Raw genomic sequence first — 16,571 nt, 5'->3', positions numbered from 1 at the left:
CGAATGGGATTGTATGACGCAGATAGCTGATATTGGACTCAATGATCCAGGAGGCCTCTTCCAGGCCTACATATGGCCAAAAGGTTTCACTGTGATGAGGCAGGACCTCCCATCTCTACCTTACTCTGGTATCAAAGTTTCACCCTGATAAATGGTACCCACGTGCCATATTCCGTCTCTTTCCCCGGAATGGAGGGATCAGCTCCCTGAAGAGTTACGGAACATGCATCTTCCCGTGTTTGTTACCAGAGGAAAGAAGAAAAAAGTGTGGCAGCAGGATGGTGGTTCTATCCAGGCATTTCCAATGCAGCCAGCTCTGCAGTACATGGGAGCCCAGGATATAGGCAAGTTATTTTCCCTAATGGGAAAAAGGCCTCAAATGCACATGGATGGCTAAGTCGCTTAAAAAGAGCCTACTCCTTGCTTAGATGCTGGGCAGCAAAATGATAATTACCCACCCAGAGCCCTAGAGTTAAAACCACCTCTTGCTTTTTCCCAGCCGGGACTCGGGACACTCACCTGCGGCTATGCAGGACCAGCTGACCGACTGACCCTCAAGCACTTGAACTCTGTCTTCCTCGCCCGCGTTCTCGATGCTGGGAGGAACTAGAAGGCCAAAGAGAAAGAGAGGGGAAGACAGGATGATTCTTTCGCCAGGAGTCCAACCGCACCAAGAGAGACAAGAAACCACTTTCTAGCCACTTAGAGCAAAGGATTTGGGGATTGCTGTACATGAAGGGCATATCCCAAGGGCTTGTGTGAGCGTAGCACTTAGCTTCTCGTCTACGTCAGAGAATCCCCACTGGAAACCTTGTAGCAGGCAGAGCATTAAAAACCAAGCGGACAGAGGAAATGGTGACAGGTCCCAGAGCAATAACTCAGGTATCTACAGTGTTTCTGACCCAGTGCTTCATCCTTACCTAGGACCTCCACACTGAAATCCTTCCTAGCTTCCCCAGCCGCATTGCTAGCTATGCAGGAATAGAGGCCTCCATCTTGGGCTCGCATGCGTGTTAGCCTCAGAATCCATCCACCTGGAAATAAAGGGGAAAAGCCACGGTGGCAAAGAACAAAGAAACTGCATTACCAGTGACTACATCCTGGTCCAGGGCTTCTGCCCTGTCCTAGCAAGTCTTCAACATCGCCTGAGCTGGCCTGTCACAGCTCTCTCATTCACTCATCACCACAGCATCAGAGCACCCTCCTCAGGTCTACAAGGACACGTGAGGGGTCTACATAGTGCTCTCTCCTGCCCCTCTATCAGAGTAGAGCCAACTAGGAGTATCCACTAACCCCAGCAGGGAGTCCAACCAAACATGGCATCCTCTCGAGTGCTCTTTCCTCACAAGTAGCTCCTCAGACCACACAGAGGGTGGGTCTACCCTACAAATACAACCCAGGGTCTCTCTCCGTATAGCTTCAGTCTCCATAGCAACTAGGCACTGAATACTGGGCTGGGATGGCAGGGCAGGGCAGGCGGAGTGGCACACTGCTACCAGTGAAGGCCAGTAACAGATTACCACCCTCTGGGAGCAAGAAGGGAGTAGGGACGAGATCATCTCTCTCCAAGTCACAATTCCCTCCTCAAGCTACTCCCAGGGCAGCATGCCGACACGCTGCTCCTTAGGGTTTGTCTTCACTGGGGAACAAGCAGCATTTACAACAAGAGCGCAATGGCAGCAGGAAGCCTTAGTGGAGCTGGCTGAGGTAACCCTGAGTGTGTGTGGGGGCGGCTAGGGTTTATTCCAACCGGCCACACTGAGACACAGCTAGCACTTGCCAGGTCTCCACTAGGGTAGCTGTCTTCTCATAAAGAACGCACCCTTCACTCCTCGTGGGGACATAGCCTTCATGAGGACAACTTTTCATTGGACAAGTCAGACAATCTCGCTCCCGCGGGTTAAATTAGCAGAAAATCCTGTCATTGCTGAATGAGTCAGGCAGCTAAAACCCTGTGCACCAGTTTGAACGCTGAGTGGTAATTAGATCTGCTTCCCTCCCCCCCTCCCCTCCACCCCTGGTATCTCTGGTGCTTTCCAGGGAAAAGTTGCTAACACGCTGGCAGAGATGTCAGAGGATCCTTGGAAGCATTAAGAGCATCCACAGAGGCCCCTGTCACTTCCATTCACAAACCACATATTTGCTTTTGTTTATTAAAGACATTTTCAGTGGGATCCTGCCCAACCCCTAGTGACTCCAAGAGACACTGGCTGAGTGAGCCAAGAACCCCCAGCTTGGCAGTGACCTACAGGCTTCCAGCTCTGGAGTGTGATTGTCTAAGGGCTTGTCTATGTAGGGAAATTGACCAAAATCACTATGGAGGAATAAGCTATTCAGCAATAGCTATTCCAGGGTAGCTCCCTGTGTTATTCCATGAGCTATCCCGGAGCAACCATTGCACCGTAGCAATTCTGGTCAATTTCCCCATAGCGAAACCCTGAGTTCCAAGGTTGCTAGCCAGCCAGAATAAACCTCCCAGCAATGATTACTCATTAATGCCTCACCTGACAACAGGCGTGTGTGCTCGCCAGGGACGATGGGAGAGTTCTCCCAGGACCAGCTGACCGATGGGGGCGGGACGCCTGAGGCCTCGCAGATCAGAGTTAGGGCTCCATGCAAAGAGACAGTGACATTGGTGACTGACCCTGCTCCCCTAACAAGCTCAGGGGGAACTAGAGAGACAAAGGGATCGTCTTTCATTTACAAAGCAGTCTCCATGGAAGCAAGAAAATAAGCAAATGGGGGCCCTAGGAAATCCAGCTTATCCCTGCCTTCAAACTACGGACCCACGTTCAAAACAGGGGCACAAGGAGGTATGCCCAAAAAATAAGCCTGCCTCCATGGTGCCTTCAGGACCCAGATCTGTGCCCCAGAGCAGCTCACTGTGAATGTAGCTGCCAATCCAAATGTGAGTTTACAGGGATGACAAGTGCACATGCAGCCAGGCAGGTGACCCAACTCCCCGGAGGAACTTGACTGTTTGAAAGCTTCGTTCACACAGTCCAGGGAAAGCAGATGACTTTGTCTCCTTGTTGTTCACCCCACCATTTAAACCCCCTGCCACTAGTTGCTGGGGTGGCCATTGCAGTAACAATGCCTAAAGCTTACACAGAACTTTTCACCCTGATAATATTATCTCATCCTCACACCTAAAGCTCTATCATGTGTACGGTGGAGCTTCCCAGTGCATCACAATTCTCCTGATCCCCGCTCTCAGACCCCTCTCCCCCAAGGTCCCAGAAACAAGAGCAAAGCTGCTGCCCACATCCTTACCATGCACAGCAAGATCAAACGTCCTCTCCACCTGTCCAACTGCACTGGCCGCTAGGCAGGTGTAGCGGCCTGCCTGGGTGACCTGCGCCCTCTGAATGTGCAGCTTCCACCCCTGGTCCTTAAGAAGAAGCGCTTCCCCATTCACCACAGGCTGCCCATCTTTCATCCATGTGACTGTTGGCTGCGGTGATCCCCCGGCTTCACATTCTAGTGTAATCTCACCAGCCTTGGCCACGGAAATCTTCTTTGGGGCTTCGCCGCTGCCTTTGATCACTGGCAGAACTGCAGGTGAGAAGAGCACAAGGCAGAGACACTGCACCGACCTGTTGGGATTCAACTCCTCCTGGGTTTTCTGCACGAGGATATTAAAGGCAGCAAGCGATTGGTCTGGACCAGCAAAGGACAGCTATGAGCCATGCCGAATACTAAGGCAATCCAGACTCTGGGGTAGGGTTCACTGACCACCAGGTGTCTTGAAATACTCAAAATCACACAGCTGCTTTGGACCAGTGGCTCCCAAAGATTGCCCAGCTGAGCCCACACTGGCTGCTTGCCAGGAACCCAAGGGCAGCACCTAGTTTTGCAGATCATAGCTGCCCTCCTCACCAGGGAGGTGTAGATTGCAGAGACCATAAGTCCAGCATACGAAGTGTGGATCACGATGGAGCACGGCATGCTGGGACATGGTGTCTCCCAGGGCCACACCTGGGCAGGAGAAATGAGAGAAGCCACTCATGCTCCCCAAAACCACTAACGACGACTGACCTACACTGGAACTCTTATTGTTATTCTCCACGCAGAGATTCAGCTCCCTGTAGTATAAAACCTCACTCCTCCCCCAGCACCTCTCCGACTCACCGTCCACCGCCAGCCGGTGCTCCCTTCTGCTGCTGCCAGCCGCATTGCTGCACTCACAGGTGTAAGATCCCTCATCTGCTGTCTGCACCTTCCCGATGTACAGCAGCCTGCCTCCTGCGGAGATACGCTCGGGGCGTCCAGGCTCCATGGCAAGGGGCGTACCTGAAAGGTGGGGTGGGGGATAAAAAACAAAAGTCTCCCCTAAGACTCCTGGCAGCACTAGCTCCGAGGCACACTGTCCTACAGAGGGTCGGATGGTGGTTACATGGAATTGCCTGCTTCTCTCCAAGGAGACAAACCCGCGATTGCCTCTGAGGCAGATGCAGCCTTCCCAAAAGGGGCAGCTTCTCCTTGTAGACAAGAAGGAGATGCCAACACAAGTCTAAGTAGGTTTAAATCAATGTGTATCCTCGGCTTTGAAATCCAGCCTGGGACCTTCTAGTCCACTGGCTCAGAACCATGCTGTCTAGCTGGCTGGACTAACACTGAAGGGCTGGTAGCCCTGCTAGGTGACATCTTCTTGGGGAGGAGCGAAGATATGAACACAACCCTACCGTCTTTCTCCCAGGTGAGGGTGGGGAAGGGGATCCCGCTGCACTCGCAGGACAGGCTGACGGACTGTCCCTCCACCACAGAGAGGGCAGCAGGCTCTTCCGAGGAGAACGAGGGGGGAACTGCACGGGACAAAAGAAGGATATAACTGAGTGCAGGGGGCATCAGACATGCTACAGAAGCAGTGGTATGTGATGCTAGCTAGCTTCCCAGGGGACTTCACTCTGTTTGCTACTCTCTGGCTTACAGGAGGTGGGTTTGGCCAAAGGAGAACAACAAGAAACACGTGACCCCTGCCCGTTGCCCTGATGGGAAACCAACCTGCCCAGCATCACACACATTTAATAGCAAGTGCCACTGTCAGTCACACAGACTTGCAATTTTGATCCATGTGGAAAGAATAATTTCAACTTTCCAGCTATTAAAAACCAGCAGTATTCTCAATCATACAACTCTCCTACAGCATACGACAGTACAGAAAGTGTACTGTGCCAGCCATGTGGTTAAAGAACAGTTAGACTGGCCAGCCACACTATTATAGATAGGGCAGGCAGCCCTGTTTTCAGTTGCTTAAAACTTTCCCAGTCTTCAATCATTTGGGCTGAAATTTTTCATGTCAGGTGTTTGCCTCCAGCTGATTATTATTAATTATTATTATTGGTAATTTTAGCCAGAATGGCTTAGCTGTCCTCAAGGACAAAGCTATGGAAAAATGTTGCACAGCCAGCCTCAATTCTGGCATTTCCTAACTTTTGGGTGCTTGACTTTGCAATTTTAATAAGATTCTTTCAGAGTAGTTTGGTGCGTGTGAAATATCTATTTTAAGTAGTAATAACGGACCACAGACTTCTAAAATTAAAAAAACAAAGAAGCAACTAAACCATGTGTTAGCAAGATAATCCAGCTTCAGAAAGCTTAGCGTGAGGTTATGCAAGCAAGTGTGTTTGAGGAACTGCACATGAGCACTGTGGAGGGCTGTATTTTGGGAGAGGGTGTGCTCGTGTGTAAGAGAAGGATTTTATCATTGCCAGGGCAGATCCCAAAGGGATGCAGTCTCCTTGCACAGCGAGCACACCCGGATTGACAGGACACTGGAATGGTTTTACACAAGGTTTCACAGGCCGTTAGGTGGAAAATAGGTATCATTCCCCACCTTTGGGAATGGGGTGTGTGTGTTACAGACTGAACTGCCTTCACGGAATGGACATAACCTGATAAAGTGGATCCAAGATGCATACACCCCGCCCTCACTAATAGCATCCAGGCTGGGACAGCTGGAGTGGGGAGGGACAAAGGGATTTCTCCTTCTCAGCAAGTTCTGAGACCCAAACTTACAGGCGTGGGGCTTGAATTTCTGGGCAGCTGAGCACCCACGGCTCTACTTAAGATAACAAAAGCTGCCTGTAGGCTCTTAAAATCCAACCCAGTTGCTGCTATTTTCCTGACCCTTGTAAGAGGTGGCTGTATTATGCCGTGTGGTTAAGATGGAGGAACTCTCACAGAGAGTGACATTAGGCCATGGGGCCAGGCAATATTCACGCCCCTCCAGGGGATCTTTGTCCCCCTCCCATGTTTGGCCAACACTTGGCTTACCCCAGACATGGAGGTTGTAGCGCTTCTCCGCCCGGCCCAAGCGGCTCGACACCTCACACGTGTATCTCCCAGCATCTCGCGCCTGAGCGTGCTCAATCTGTCAAAGCAAGCAGAGCCGAGGTGGGATCGAGAGACGGGCAAGCAGCACGCCACTCGCCCAGCAGCAGCACCAGAAACGCACGCCCAGCCCGGCAGCAGGGCCAAAGGCCGCTCGCAGCCCAGGCCCATCATCCAGGTTGCTCCTGGCAACAAGCCCCTCCGTTCTGGTGCAGTGCTGCAGCCATTCGAGCTGGGCCCAGCGGACTCAAGGGGCAAGGAAAGTGCTGAGACGGCACAAGGACTCTCACGCCTGAGGAACACAGCCTGGGCGAGACGGGGGTAGGCCCATTTCTCCGTGACTCCAAGCCACACCTCTCACGGGCAGTGGAATTCCCTGCCAAGGCCAGGTAGGGGAGAGCCAATGAGCCATAGCCAGGCATACAGGGGACAGAGACATTTACTGCAGGGCCAAGTTCTCTGCATCCCCTCCCGACTCAGCACCGGCCAGAACAGTCACCTGGAGCACGGCCCCGTCCACAGAGAGTCGGGCTCCGGGGTCCTGCGGGAGAGGGCGCCCCTCCTTCAGCCAGCGGAGCACGGGAGACGGGGCCACGTGGTGCTGGCATTCCAGGGTCACAGACCGGTTAATGATGACTGAGATATTTAGTTCCTCACCAAGGTCATTTGGGGGCACTGAAAGGAAACCACCCCGGGGGTAAAATCAACGGGGAAATGGCTCCTTCCTGAGGCCAACACGCAGGAGCAGGGCAACTGAACGACCACACCAGTAGATTCCAAACCTCCGCTCCCGCCTCCTTCCCATACCCTGACCCGTAATGCGGAAAGGCCAGCGCTTAATCAGTAATGAAAGAGGTGCCTGGGCTCAAGCAATTAGGGACTGGAGCTCAAGCCATTTTTTTACTTTCATAACTGACACGGCCAGGCCCCAGGGGCGCCGGGGCTCGGAAGGGCCAGGCCCCGGGGGCGCCGGGGCTCGGAAGGGCCAGGCCCCGGGGGCGCCGGGGCTCGGAACGGCCAGGCCCCGGGGGCGCCGGGGCTCGGAAGGGCCAGGCCCCGGGGGCGCCGGGGCTCGGAAGGGCCAGGCCCCGGGGGCGCCGGGGCTCGGAAGGGCCAGGCCCCGGGGGCGCCGGGGCTCGGAAGGGCCAGGCCCCGGGGGCGCCGGGGCTCGGAAGGGCCAGGCCCCAGGGGCGCCGGGGCTCAGCCCTGGCACAAATGAAGCCCTGGGAAAAGCCCCCGTGCAGGGCTGAGGACCAGCCTGTGACAGAGCCCCTGAGAAGCGGGTGGCCCTGCAGTCACCATACATGGGGTTTGACGATACCTTATATTTACAGGGCTTTAGCAAACAGACAGACTGGCTTCCCTAATCTGCGTAAACTGCAGAGCAGCAGCGGCTCTAGCAAACACGGGAGTCGCTAGGAGGTGAGGTGCGGGGAGGGGGGAATCGCAGTCTGAGACAGATTCCTCAGCCTGGGTGGGGGGTCAGAGAGGCCTATACTTGCCTTGCACCCGCAGCACAGCATCCCACCTATCCTCTCCCACGGCACTGATGGCCACACAGGAGTACGTCCCCGCGTCCGAGAGGTGCGCGCTGGCCAGGGAGAGGACGCGTCCCCCAGACAGGATCTGCGCCGTCCCCAGAAACAAACCAAAAAGGGATCAGTGAGCAGAGGGGAGCTTCCAGCCTGCTGCTCAGCATCCTGCCTCCCCAAGCACCGGGATGGGGAACTGCAGAGCTGCACGAGCCAGGGGCTTGCACTAGGCCTGTCCTCACCAACTGGCACCCAAGCCCTGGCAAGAGAACTCCACTTCCCCCACCATCAGCTCCCAAGTTTCCGCACCAGGGAGGGATGGGAGCAGCAGGGGAGGCAGCCCCGTGGTCCTTTGCCCAGCCCCGCTAGAGCAGCAAATTCCAACAGACTGATGTGCTCTGGGTGACAGGGGCCTCGGAGCACAGGCCTGGTGCCAGGAAGGACCCAGACAGTCCCTTCTGCTGGTTCTAAGCTAGCCGTCCACACTGACCTGTAGTCCCCCGGGCACCGTGCTGGAAACAGGATTGCCGTCTTTCAGCCACACCAGCGTCGGGGCAGGGATCCCTGCAGCCTCGCAAGCCAGCTCCACCCGCTCGCTCAGCAACGCAGTGACAAGGCTGGGGCCGTAGATGATTTGGGGAGGCACTGGGGAGGCCAAAGTCATGCGCTGAGCCTCACAGAAACACCAGGACATGAGCATGGGCAAAGGAAAGGTGGGGTGGGCAGAACCACCCAGAATAACGTGGTTTGTTGGCATGATCCTTTCCACTGGGACTTCCCAGTGGGGTGAACAAAATCCCATCACTGGTACTGGGCTGTGGAGGGGAAAAAGGGGAGGCTCCGGCCCTGAAGGGGGAGGTGTTCAGTGTCCAGGCTGGAGCAAGGGAAAGGCTGGATTGTGCTTCCTCCAGAGTGAAAGCCTCCTAGCGGAGTGAGAGCCACGGAGGATCCCAGGCCAAAGTCTCCCGCTAGAGCTCGAAGACTTTGAATGAGCTGGGGGTTCTGTGGGGCCCGGTGAGGTGACAGGCCCTGCTCTGGGGTCATGTGGCGAGACTGCCATGCCTTACATTAGTATGCATTAGATGGTACTGGAGTGTTGTGTGGGGTTACCTGAAGTTGCTGGGTGGTGCAAGGCATTCTGGGACAGCACACAGTCATTGCTGGGATGGACATGGGGGGGTTTAATCACATGGCCTAGAACGGCCAAGCTCTGAATTGCCCAGCACTCTAGACAAACCCTCTTGCTTCGGCTCTGACCCCAGTTCTGCTCACGGAGATTTTGTTACACAGGTAAAGGAACGTGCCACTGAGTGCCAGGGAGGGATGGTGGGCATGGACCAGGGAGTCCGTCGAGTGATGGGAGACCCCAAGACCAGAGACACAGAGGCCGCTGGTGCCTTCCCTGCCCACCAGGTCACTCACCAGTCACCTGCAGACTGTAATGGAGTTCGCTGCTGCCCACCACACTGGATGCCACGCAGCGATAGCTCCCCGCGTCCGAGACCTGAGCCCGCTTGATCTGCAGGCGCCTCCCATCGCCCGACAGGACAAGGCCTGGACTGGCCGAGAGAAGTTGGGGCCCCTTGTACCAGGACACGTCTGAAAAGGGAAGCAGGAGGACGTGGGCTGAGTTAGTGGCCATGCCACCTTCACCACCCCATGGACTTGCCTTGTCTGTGGTTTAAACCGTTTGCCACCTCCGTTACATTGGCTTTATATTCCCCATTATATTCTTTGTATTTGTTTGTTGTACTAATACAACAGCAACAAAAAGTCCCAAGCAGGGCAAGGAGGAGGGCCCGTGATGGAAGAGACATTGCCTCTCTAGTAGGAAGGTGTCTGCGATAACCAGGGGCTGTGCAAGCCAATCTGGGCTGCTTTTCTCAGATCTGTCTGAAGAGAGGGCTTTGCATTTGATTCTGGGGGGCTTGGCAGTCCAACTGCAGTGCCACAAGCCTTGAGGCAGGCAACCCCTGAAGGGAGGATGGTCGCGTAGGTCAGGCAGTGCGCTGGGACATGGCAGATCTGCATTCAGTCCCCAGCTCTGGCACCGACTCCTCTGTGTGACCTTGGGGAAGTCACTTAGGCGGTGATAGTCAAGGGCATGCCCGAGGGAAACTCTCAAATCCACTGTAATTCAAAGGGGTTTGGGTGCCTAATTCCCTTTGGCTCCTTTGAAAATCCAGCCTTGGTCTCTCTGTGCCTCAGTTCCCCACAACAATCCTTTGTCTGTCTTGCCCATTTTCGCTTTAGGTTCTTTGGGGCAGGGAGAGTCTGACTGCACATTTGTACAGCAGGGACCCCAGGTGAGCTGGGGTATGGGCAGTGCCCTACTACAAACAATAAAATGGAGTCCCTTTAGCTGTGGACTCTAAGGTAGAACCACAACAGGGAGGAGGAGTCCCATGCGACCGGTCTAGATTTGAGCAGAGAGGGCTGAGATGAGGTGGGAAACCAGGCCAGGCAAATGGACGAACGCTGGAAAGAAGACGAGCCAAAGGGAGCGGAGTTGCCTTACTAGGAGTGGGCATTCCAGAGGCCAGGCACTCAAAGGATGCTGGGAAGTTCTCAGGGACGGTCTGGTTCACCTCTCCGGGTTCAATGTTTGGGGGCACTGCAAAGAAACATCACGTCAGTCCGGTGGCTCTGCGCAGCCCCACGCGGGCGTTGCCAGAGGCAGCACGGGGAGGGAGGAGGTTGGGAGGGTGAGATTTTATGCACACAGCTGTGCCGTGACAGAGCAAGGGGCTGGGAGTCAGGCCTCTTGGGTTCCATAACCAGCTCTGGGAGGGAATGCCATCTAGTGGTTAGAACCAGAGGCTGGTAGTCCCAGGACTCCTGGGTTCTACACCCAGCACAGCCACTGATTGGACAGGTCACTGTGACTTTTGTGAAACGGGAGGTAACACCATCCCCCTCGCCAGGGCCCTAGCAGGGTTAATGATTATTGGTAACACACAGAGGTTGCAGGATGGAAAACAGCAAACATTGCAGTTGCTGAGTCATTTTCACTTAAGAAAGAGAGAGGATGGGGGAAGGGAAGAGACTGATCCGGTTTGGTTTGTCCTCAGACCTGGGGGTAGCTCTTTGGGCAGGTTGTAGCTCAGCAAGCCAATTGCCAGGATGGAACCAGTGGCTAGAACACTGGGTGCAGCCCATCCCATCTTTGGCTCCTCACCCAGCACCTTCAGCCTCACGTCTCGCCTCCCTTCCCCTGCAGGGTTCGTGGCCACACACGAGTAAACCCCTTCGTCCACCACGTCCACCTTCTCGATCTACGGGGAGGACAGGAGGGAGTCCATGGTTAGAGTCATGCCACACACAAACACACTTTCCGCGAGCATGGTCACACTCAGGGCAGCAACTCTGTGCCACGGCTGTTCAGCCGGCTCTCCTTCCCCCACAGCCCTGCCTCCAATTGAACGCACAGCTCCCTGCTGTGCCAGCCCTGAGCTCCTCCACAGCTCTGCTCTAGCACCCCCAGCCTGACTCCAACCCCCTGCTAGTCCAGCTCTCGGAGACACACCTGGCATTTGCCCAACATGCACGAGGCTGAGACCATGCTTGTTTTCAGCTGTCCGAAGCCCAGTTTGGTCCCAGAGGTGACAGGACACTACAGGGCATGCAAAGCAATTGGTACAGCCCCACTAGACACAGCTCCCGGCAGCGCTCCATTCGCTTGACCGAGGAAATACCCTCAGGGCTTCCTGAAGTCTTGCATTAGTGTAATGAGACACCTACATCCCAACAGCTTCACCCAGCGCACCGTCACAGCAGCAGCCCTTCCGCACACGCGCGCTCACACAAACACACACACCCATCGCAACATGCCTACTTTGGACTCGCACATTCACATGTGATCTTTGCAACATCACATCTGCCTCTCACTCACATCCGTCCCCCTGGTCTGGGCCACAGCTGCACCCACCCTACCCGCAGAAGGCTGCCCGTTGCCTGCAGAGCAATTCCATCCTTCCACCAGCTGAGGCTGGGTGCGGGGACTCCGGTGGCCAGGCACTGAACAGCCACCGAGTGACGAAAGGCAACACTGAGATCCTCTCCACCCACAACGCGGACCGACGGGCGCTCTGGCAAGAGAAGGGGGAGAGAGGGGTGTGGCACCACGTGGGCACATACCAATCACACCCAGGGGGAGGTGTATGTGCAGAGATGTGGTGTTAGTGGGTCTGTCATAGCCCCCCTTCAGCCACTTGAACCTTTGCCTGCAGCCTCCTTCATATATGAGGATGGATCCGATGGAACTCACCAGATCCCCCTGCCTTTACCCTGGTAATTGTTCCCGCCGCCCTCCACCTCCTGGGGGCCTGTGTCTGAAGCAGTGCTTATTCCTGGCCTCCCAGGGGGCAGGTGATAATGCCACCCCAGTCCTCCAGCAGGAGACCCTGGTGCACCCAGTGACCTGCCCACAGGCACTATTTGTCTAGAGCCAACCAGTGCCACTTCCTTCAGGAGCACAGAGCCGAATGGCTGGGGCAGAAGCCAAGCTCATTGCTGAACCTGTGACCCTGGAGATGCAGCACCCCAAGGAGGCTGGCTGAGACCTTGCTTCCCAGCCAGATGCTCCCATCTCTTTCCCAGCACGAAGCCTGGGACGTGCTTCTCCGACAGGCGGCTCGGGACTGTCCTGCTCACCTTGCACTGATACCCGCACCTCTGCTCTGGCTCTGCCCACCTCGCTGCCAGCTTCGCAGGCATAGAGACCGCCGTCGCGGAGCCTCGCACGGGGAATCCAAAGTATCCTTCCGTCCTCTGGCATCACCACCCCGTCCAGCTCTTCGAGTGGCTGGCCGTTCTTCAGCCACCTGGGACAGAGGGAATGACAGGTGAGTTCTTACCAGGTGAAGAACAGCAGCTCCCCCACCCGCTGCCTAGAAGGAGGCCTGTTGCCCACCAGGCAAGGTAATCAGCAGAGGAACAGGGAGCAGAAGTGGCATCAGGGGCTGGGATCATGGAGCAGCCAGCAGAGTTTGCTACAGGTGAAGCATCCTCACATCCCCTCGGATATTTCAGCGTAGAGCCTCGCATTGCAAACCGCCGGCTGCTGGGCCCAGGAAAGAGGGAATTACTGGGGGAGAGGAGTGAATCAGCACAACTCGCCATATTATGCACGAGCAGTTTCCCTCAGCTTCCCCAGCTGGCAGATGACTGGTGTATTCAGCACAATTCCTGCCACCCGGGGGGGATGGCGCTAAGGTAGAACTGCCGTGGAGTTGTGGTGCGAGCAGGGGCAAGTTTATACCCCAAACTAGAGAGGAGTGGGGCAGTGGATGGGGAGGGGAGCCACTGAATAGAAGGAAAATCCAGAGGTAACGGCTCAGAGCTTTTGCTCCTCCATCCCCCGTGGGGTTTTCCCACCAGCTCCCCAATACTATTAACCACAAAGAGACACCCCCAAATATGGAGAGCAGATGCTGCACATCCTGCATTCCTTTGAGAGCCTGCTCTACAGTCCAGTGCTCAAAGGGTTAAGAGGCCCAGAAAGAAGCCTCAGGAAGACCGTGCCAGACCCCAGAAAGGGGTTTCCTTGCACCCTCCATCTCTGTACTCACTGGACCCTGGGGGCAGGGAAGCCTGTGGCATGGCAGGGAATCCTCAGGGAGTCATTCACAATTGCTATCACATGACCTTCCCCCTCGCCAATTATCAGCTGAGGAGGAGCTGATTGGAAAAAGAAAGCACAAAAGAAAAGTCAGCAGAGAGTAACAGGCATCCTGCTCACCCTCAACCCAGACTGGGGCCCTGACATAGTGGAGAATGCATGCGCGGGGATCCGGGAGCAGCTGGGGGGCCCAGAGGGCTCAGTCAGCATCCCCGGGGATCCACGGGGCACAGTCAGCATCCCTGAGGATCCAGGAGCAGCTGGGGGGCCCGGAGGGCATAGTCAGTATCCTCGGGGATCCAGGGAGCACAGTCAGCATCCCTGAGGATCCAGGAGCAGCTGGGAGGCCCAGACGGCTCAGTCAGTATCCCCGGGGATCCAGGGGGCACAGTCAGCATCCCTGAGGATCCAGGAGCAGCTGGGGGGCCCGGAGGGCACAGTCAGCATCCCCGGGGATCTGGGACCAGCCAGGGGGCCTCAGTGAAACACATGACAAAATGGCAAATCCATTAAAAGCTTTTTGGTGCAGCCCTTCCCCGTGCCCTGCCCACGGTGGCTACCAGGCAGCGCATGTTGCCCCTGGCCGTGGCCCTATCATGGTATAGCAGGTCACCGCCCCCTAAGAACGCTGTGCAGCTCCCCCAGTCCTGCAGCATCACTGACATCCCTCCTGGTCGCCCAGCGGCTTACCCCGAACAACCACCGAATACTGGATTGCCCTCTCCCCTGCCGGGCTGCTAGCTAAGCAGGTGTAGGTCCCCCCTGAGCCTTCCAAGACCCTCTCGATCCTCAGCACCATGCCGCCTCCTAGGATCTGCGTCCCATTGCTTCTGGCCAGCGGCAGGCCGTCTTTGAGCCAGGAGAGGGCAGGCGGGGGCTGGCCGCTGGCTGAGCACTCCAAGGCCAATGGCTGGCCCACCACTGCTTCCACCCTCCGGCCTTCTGGGCTGTCGCCATCAATATCAGGTGGCACTGCAGGGGCAGGGAGGACACAGCTGGCATTAGCACTGGGTACGTGGAATGGAGACATGGTGCTGCATTACCAGCATGCTACCTCTGCGGGAGGGGGGGATGATCTGGGAATGGTGGGATTCTGCGCTGGGGAAGCAGAGGGACCGGATGGGCCTGAGACCACACACGGTACAGCTCGGCTCAAGTGCCCGAGGTGGTCCAAGGGATCGATGAGGGGAGAGGCCCAGGAAGACAGCAGCACACGTGTCACTGCAGGACTCGGGGCGAGCTGTAGGAGGAGCCGGCGAGCACGACGGGAGAGGCACCCGCCGCTCCCCTTGGCCATGGCAACCATGGGCCTGCGACTGACGGAGCCCTGGCCCTCCAGCCAGTGCTGCCTAGTGAGCCAGCGGGGAGCAATTGCTGTACAGCCCAAGCTGCTGGGGAGAATGAGTGGTGCACCCCCTTCCCCCTTACCCCTCTCCGAGCATGTCAGGCCGGGGGCCGCGCGCCTCAGGAAGCCTTACCATACACCTCCAGCCTCACAGCCTTCTCTGCCACCCCTGCAACGTTGGTGGCCCGGCAGGCATAGAGCCCAGCGTCGGACACCTGGGCCTGGCTCAGCTGGAGGCCCCTCCCCCCGTCGGTGTAGGCTGCCCGGGCGCTGGAGACGATGGGGCGCTTGTCTTTGAACCAGGTGATGCTGGGAGCCGGCGAGCCCCGAGCCTCGCACCGGAGCCCAACGGGGCGGTTGAACAGGCCCACGACTTCCGCCCTTTCGCTGGACCCCAGGATGGTGGGTGGAGCTGAAGATGCGAATGAATGCGGAGAGTGAAACACGGGGGAGAATGAACACCCCGAGAGGCGGCTGCATGGCTCCCACTGGAGGGGCTGGGCAGAGGAGGTTCCACAGTGTCCTTGCCTCCAGCTCCTGGGGCAGAGCGGCCCACGAGGGCACTGTCACCTGGAAGCCGTGGCACGTTCACACCTGGTCTTTTCAGGGTCGACTATGCCAAGCAACTCCTACAGAAGTAACGCTGGTCTGATGAAAGAAGGACTCTTACCAGGGCAGCATGGAAAGGAAGCTCACACACAGTTAGGTTGGACCAATGGGCCACTGCATTCTGCCTCCAGCAGTGACCTGGGTACCCAAACCCCTATGTACTCTGTGGTCATGCCTGATGCTAGAGCAGGTGAGCCCCCGTAACACACCTGGCAGAAGAGGGCTCTTTTCTGGCCCCGGAAGCAGTTAGGGAAGGATGGAGGCTCAGGGATTGAGGTTGTTGGTGAGGAAACAGGGGAGTAAAGGAGACTTACATTAAAGGCAGCGCATTGGCATGGTGCAGCTGTCACCCACTGGGTAACACCATAAAGGCTTCTCACCCACCCTGAATGTACCGATCAGCACACAGATGAAGAGCAATGAGCATCTGCAGACAACAGGCACATGGCCCACTGCCACCACTGTTAGCCCGAAAGGGCAACGCATAACTGGATCGTCAATTACTTCAGCTAGACTTGGTCTCAAGGACCATGGACGAAGAGATTGGGGGAGATAATTTCTCTCTGGGTGCGTCGGGGGCTTGCCCTGCTCCGCCTGCCTGGTGCTCCCCAGCCCCTGACTCACAATTCCCTTGATGAGCACCATCTTCCGGCATGCAGAGCCACATGGCACTGTTTCCGGGATCGGAACACCTCCCCGCCACGTGGCAGCATGCCCAATCCCCTCCCAGTCTCCTACAGCCCCACCCTCTAGAGCCTCGAAACCGCCCAGTGGCCGCACCCATCCCAGCTACGATGCCTCCGCTCATAGCAGGGCTTGGTCCAGCAGCCTTGGTGTCACTGCCGGCAGGGCCCCTAGGAGTCCCCAGTACCGCTCCATAGAGCCCCCCTCCCCCTGCGCCACACCCCATGAATCCTTGGTAATATCCCTTAGAGGGCCCCCCATGCTACACCCCACAGAGTCCCCCTCCCTCCCCAGGCATTCATGGCCCACCATAAAATTTCCACGCCCAGATGTGTCCCTCAGGCCAAAAAGTTTGCTCACCCCTGAGCAAGCGCACCAAGACCACCTGAGCTCAGACCCTGGGGGTCGAGAGGGCTTGAGAGCCCCAGCTGCCATCTGAGCCACCATG

General features: G+C 56.7%; 1 protein-coding gene across 1 annotated transcript in view; it reads right to left on the bottom strand.

The window, feature by feature from the left end:
- The window catches only part of HMCN2 (hemicentin 2), a 119,963-nt gene that overhangs the window by 41,610 nt on the left and 61,782 nt on the right, over positions 1–16,571 (bottom strand). Inside the window, exons 31-48 of the mRNA XM_077836252.1 lie at positions 14,964–15,242; positions 14,176–14,457; positions 13,436–13,544; positions 12,519–12,688; positions 11,799–11,953; positions 11,044–11,140; positions 10,384–10,479; positions 9,288–9,464; positions 8,356–8,510; positions 7,836–7,959; positions 6,833–7,008; positions 6,277–6,373; positions 4,686–4,805; positions 4,132–4,293; positions 3,274–3,555; positions 2,505–2,672; positions 921–1,034; positions 520–606 (exon numbers count right to left, since the gene is read on the bottom strand). Of these exons, the coding sequence (XP_077692378.1) occupies positions 520–606; positions 921–1,034; positions 2,505–2,672; positions 3,274–3,555; positions 4,132–4,293; positions 4,686–4,805; positions 6,277–6,373; positions 6,833–7,008; positions 7,836–7,959; positions 8,356–8,510; positions 9,288–9,464; positions 10,384–10,479; positions 11,044–11,140; positions 11,799–11,953; positions 12,519–12,688; positions 13,436–13,544; positions 14,176–14,457; positions 14,964–15,242 (2,850 nt within the window). The remainder of the gene's footprint in view (positions 1–519; positions 607–920; positions 1,035–2,504; positions 2,673–3,273; positions 3,556–4,131; positions 4,294–4,685; positions 4,806–6,276; positions 6,374–6,832; positions 7,009–7,835; positions 7,960–8,355; positions 8,511–9,287; positions 9,465–10,383; positions 10,480–11,043; positions 11,141–11,798; positions 11,954–12,518; positions 12,689–13,435; positions 13,545–14,175; positions 14,458–14,963; positions 15,243–16,571) is intronic.

Source organism: Eretmochelys imbricata, chromosome 16 (assembly GCF_965152235.1).
Source record: "Eretmochelys imbricata isolate rEreImb1 chromosome 16, rEreImb1.hap1, whole genome shotgun sequence".
NCBI lineage: Eukaryota > Metazoa > Chordata > Testudines > Cheloniidae > Eretmochelys > Eretmochelys imbricata.
Note: the sequence above shows the minus strand (reverse complement) of the source record. Positions and strands in the feature narration are given on the sequence as shown.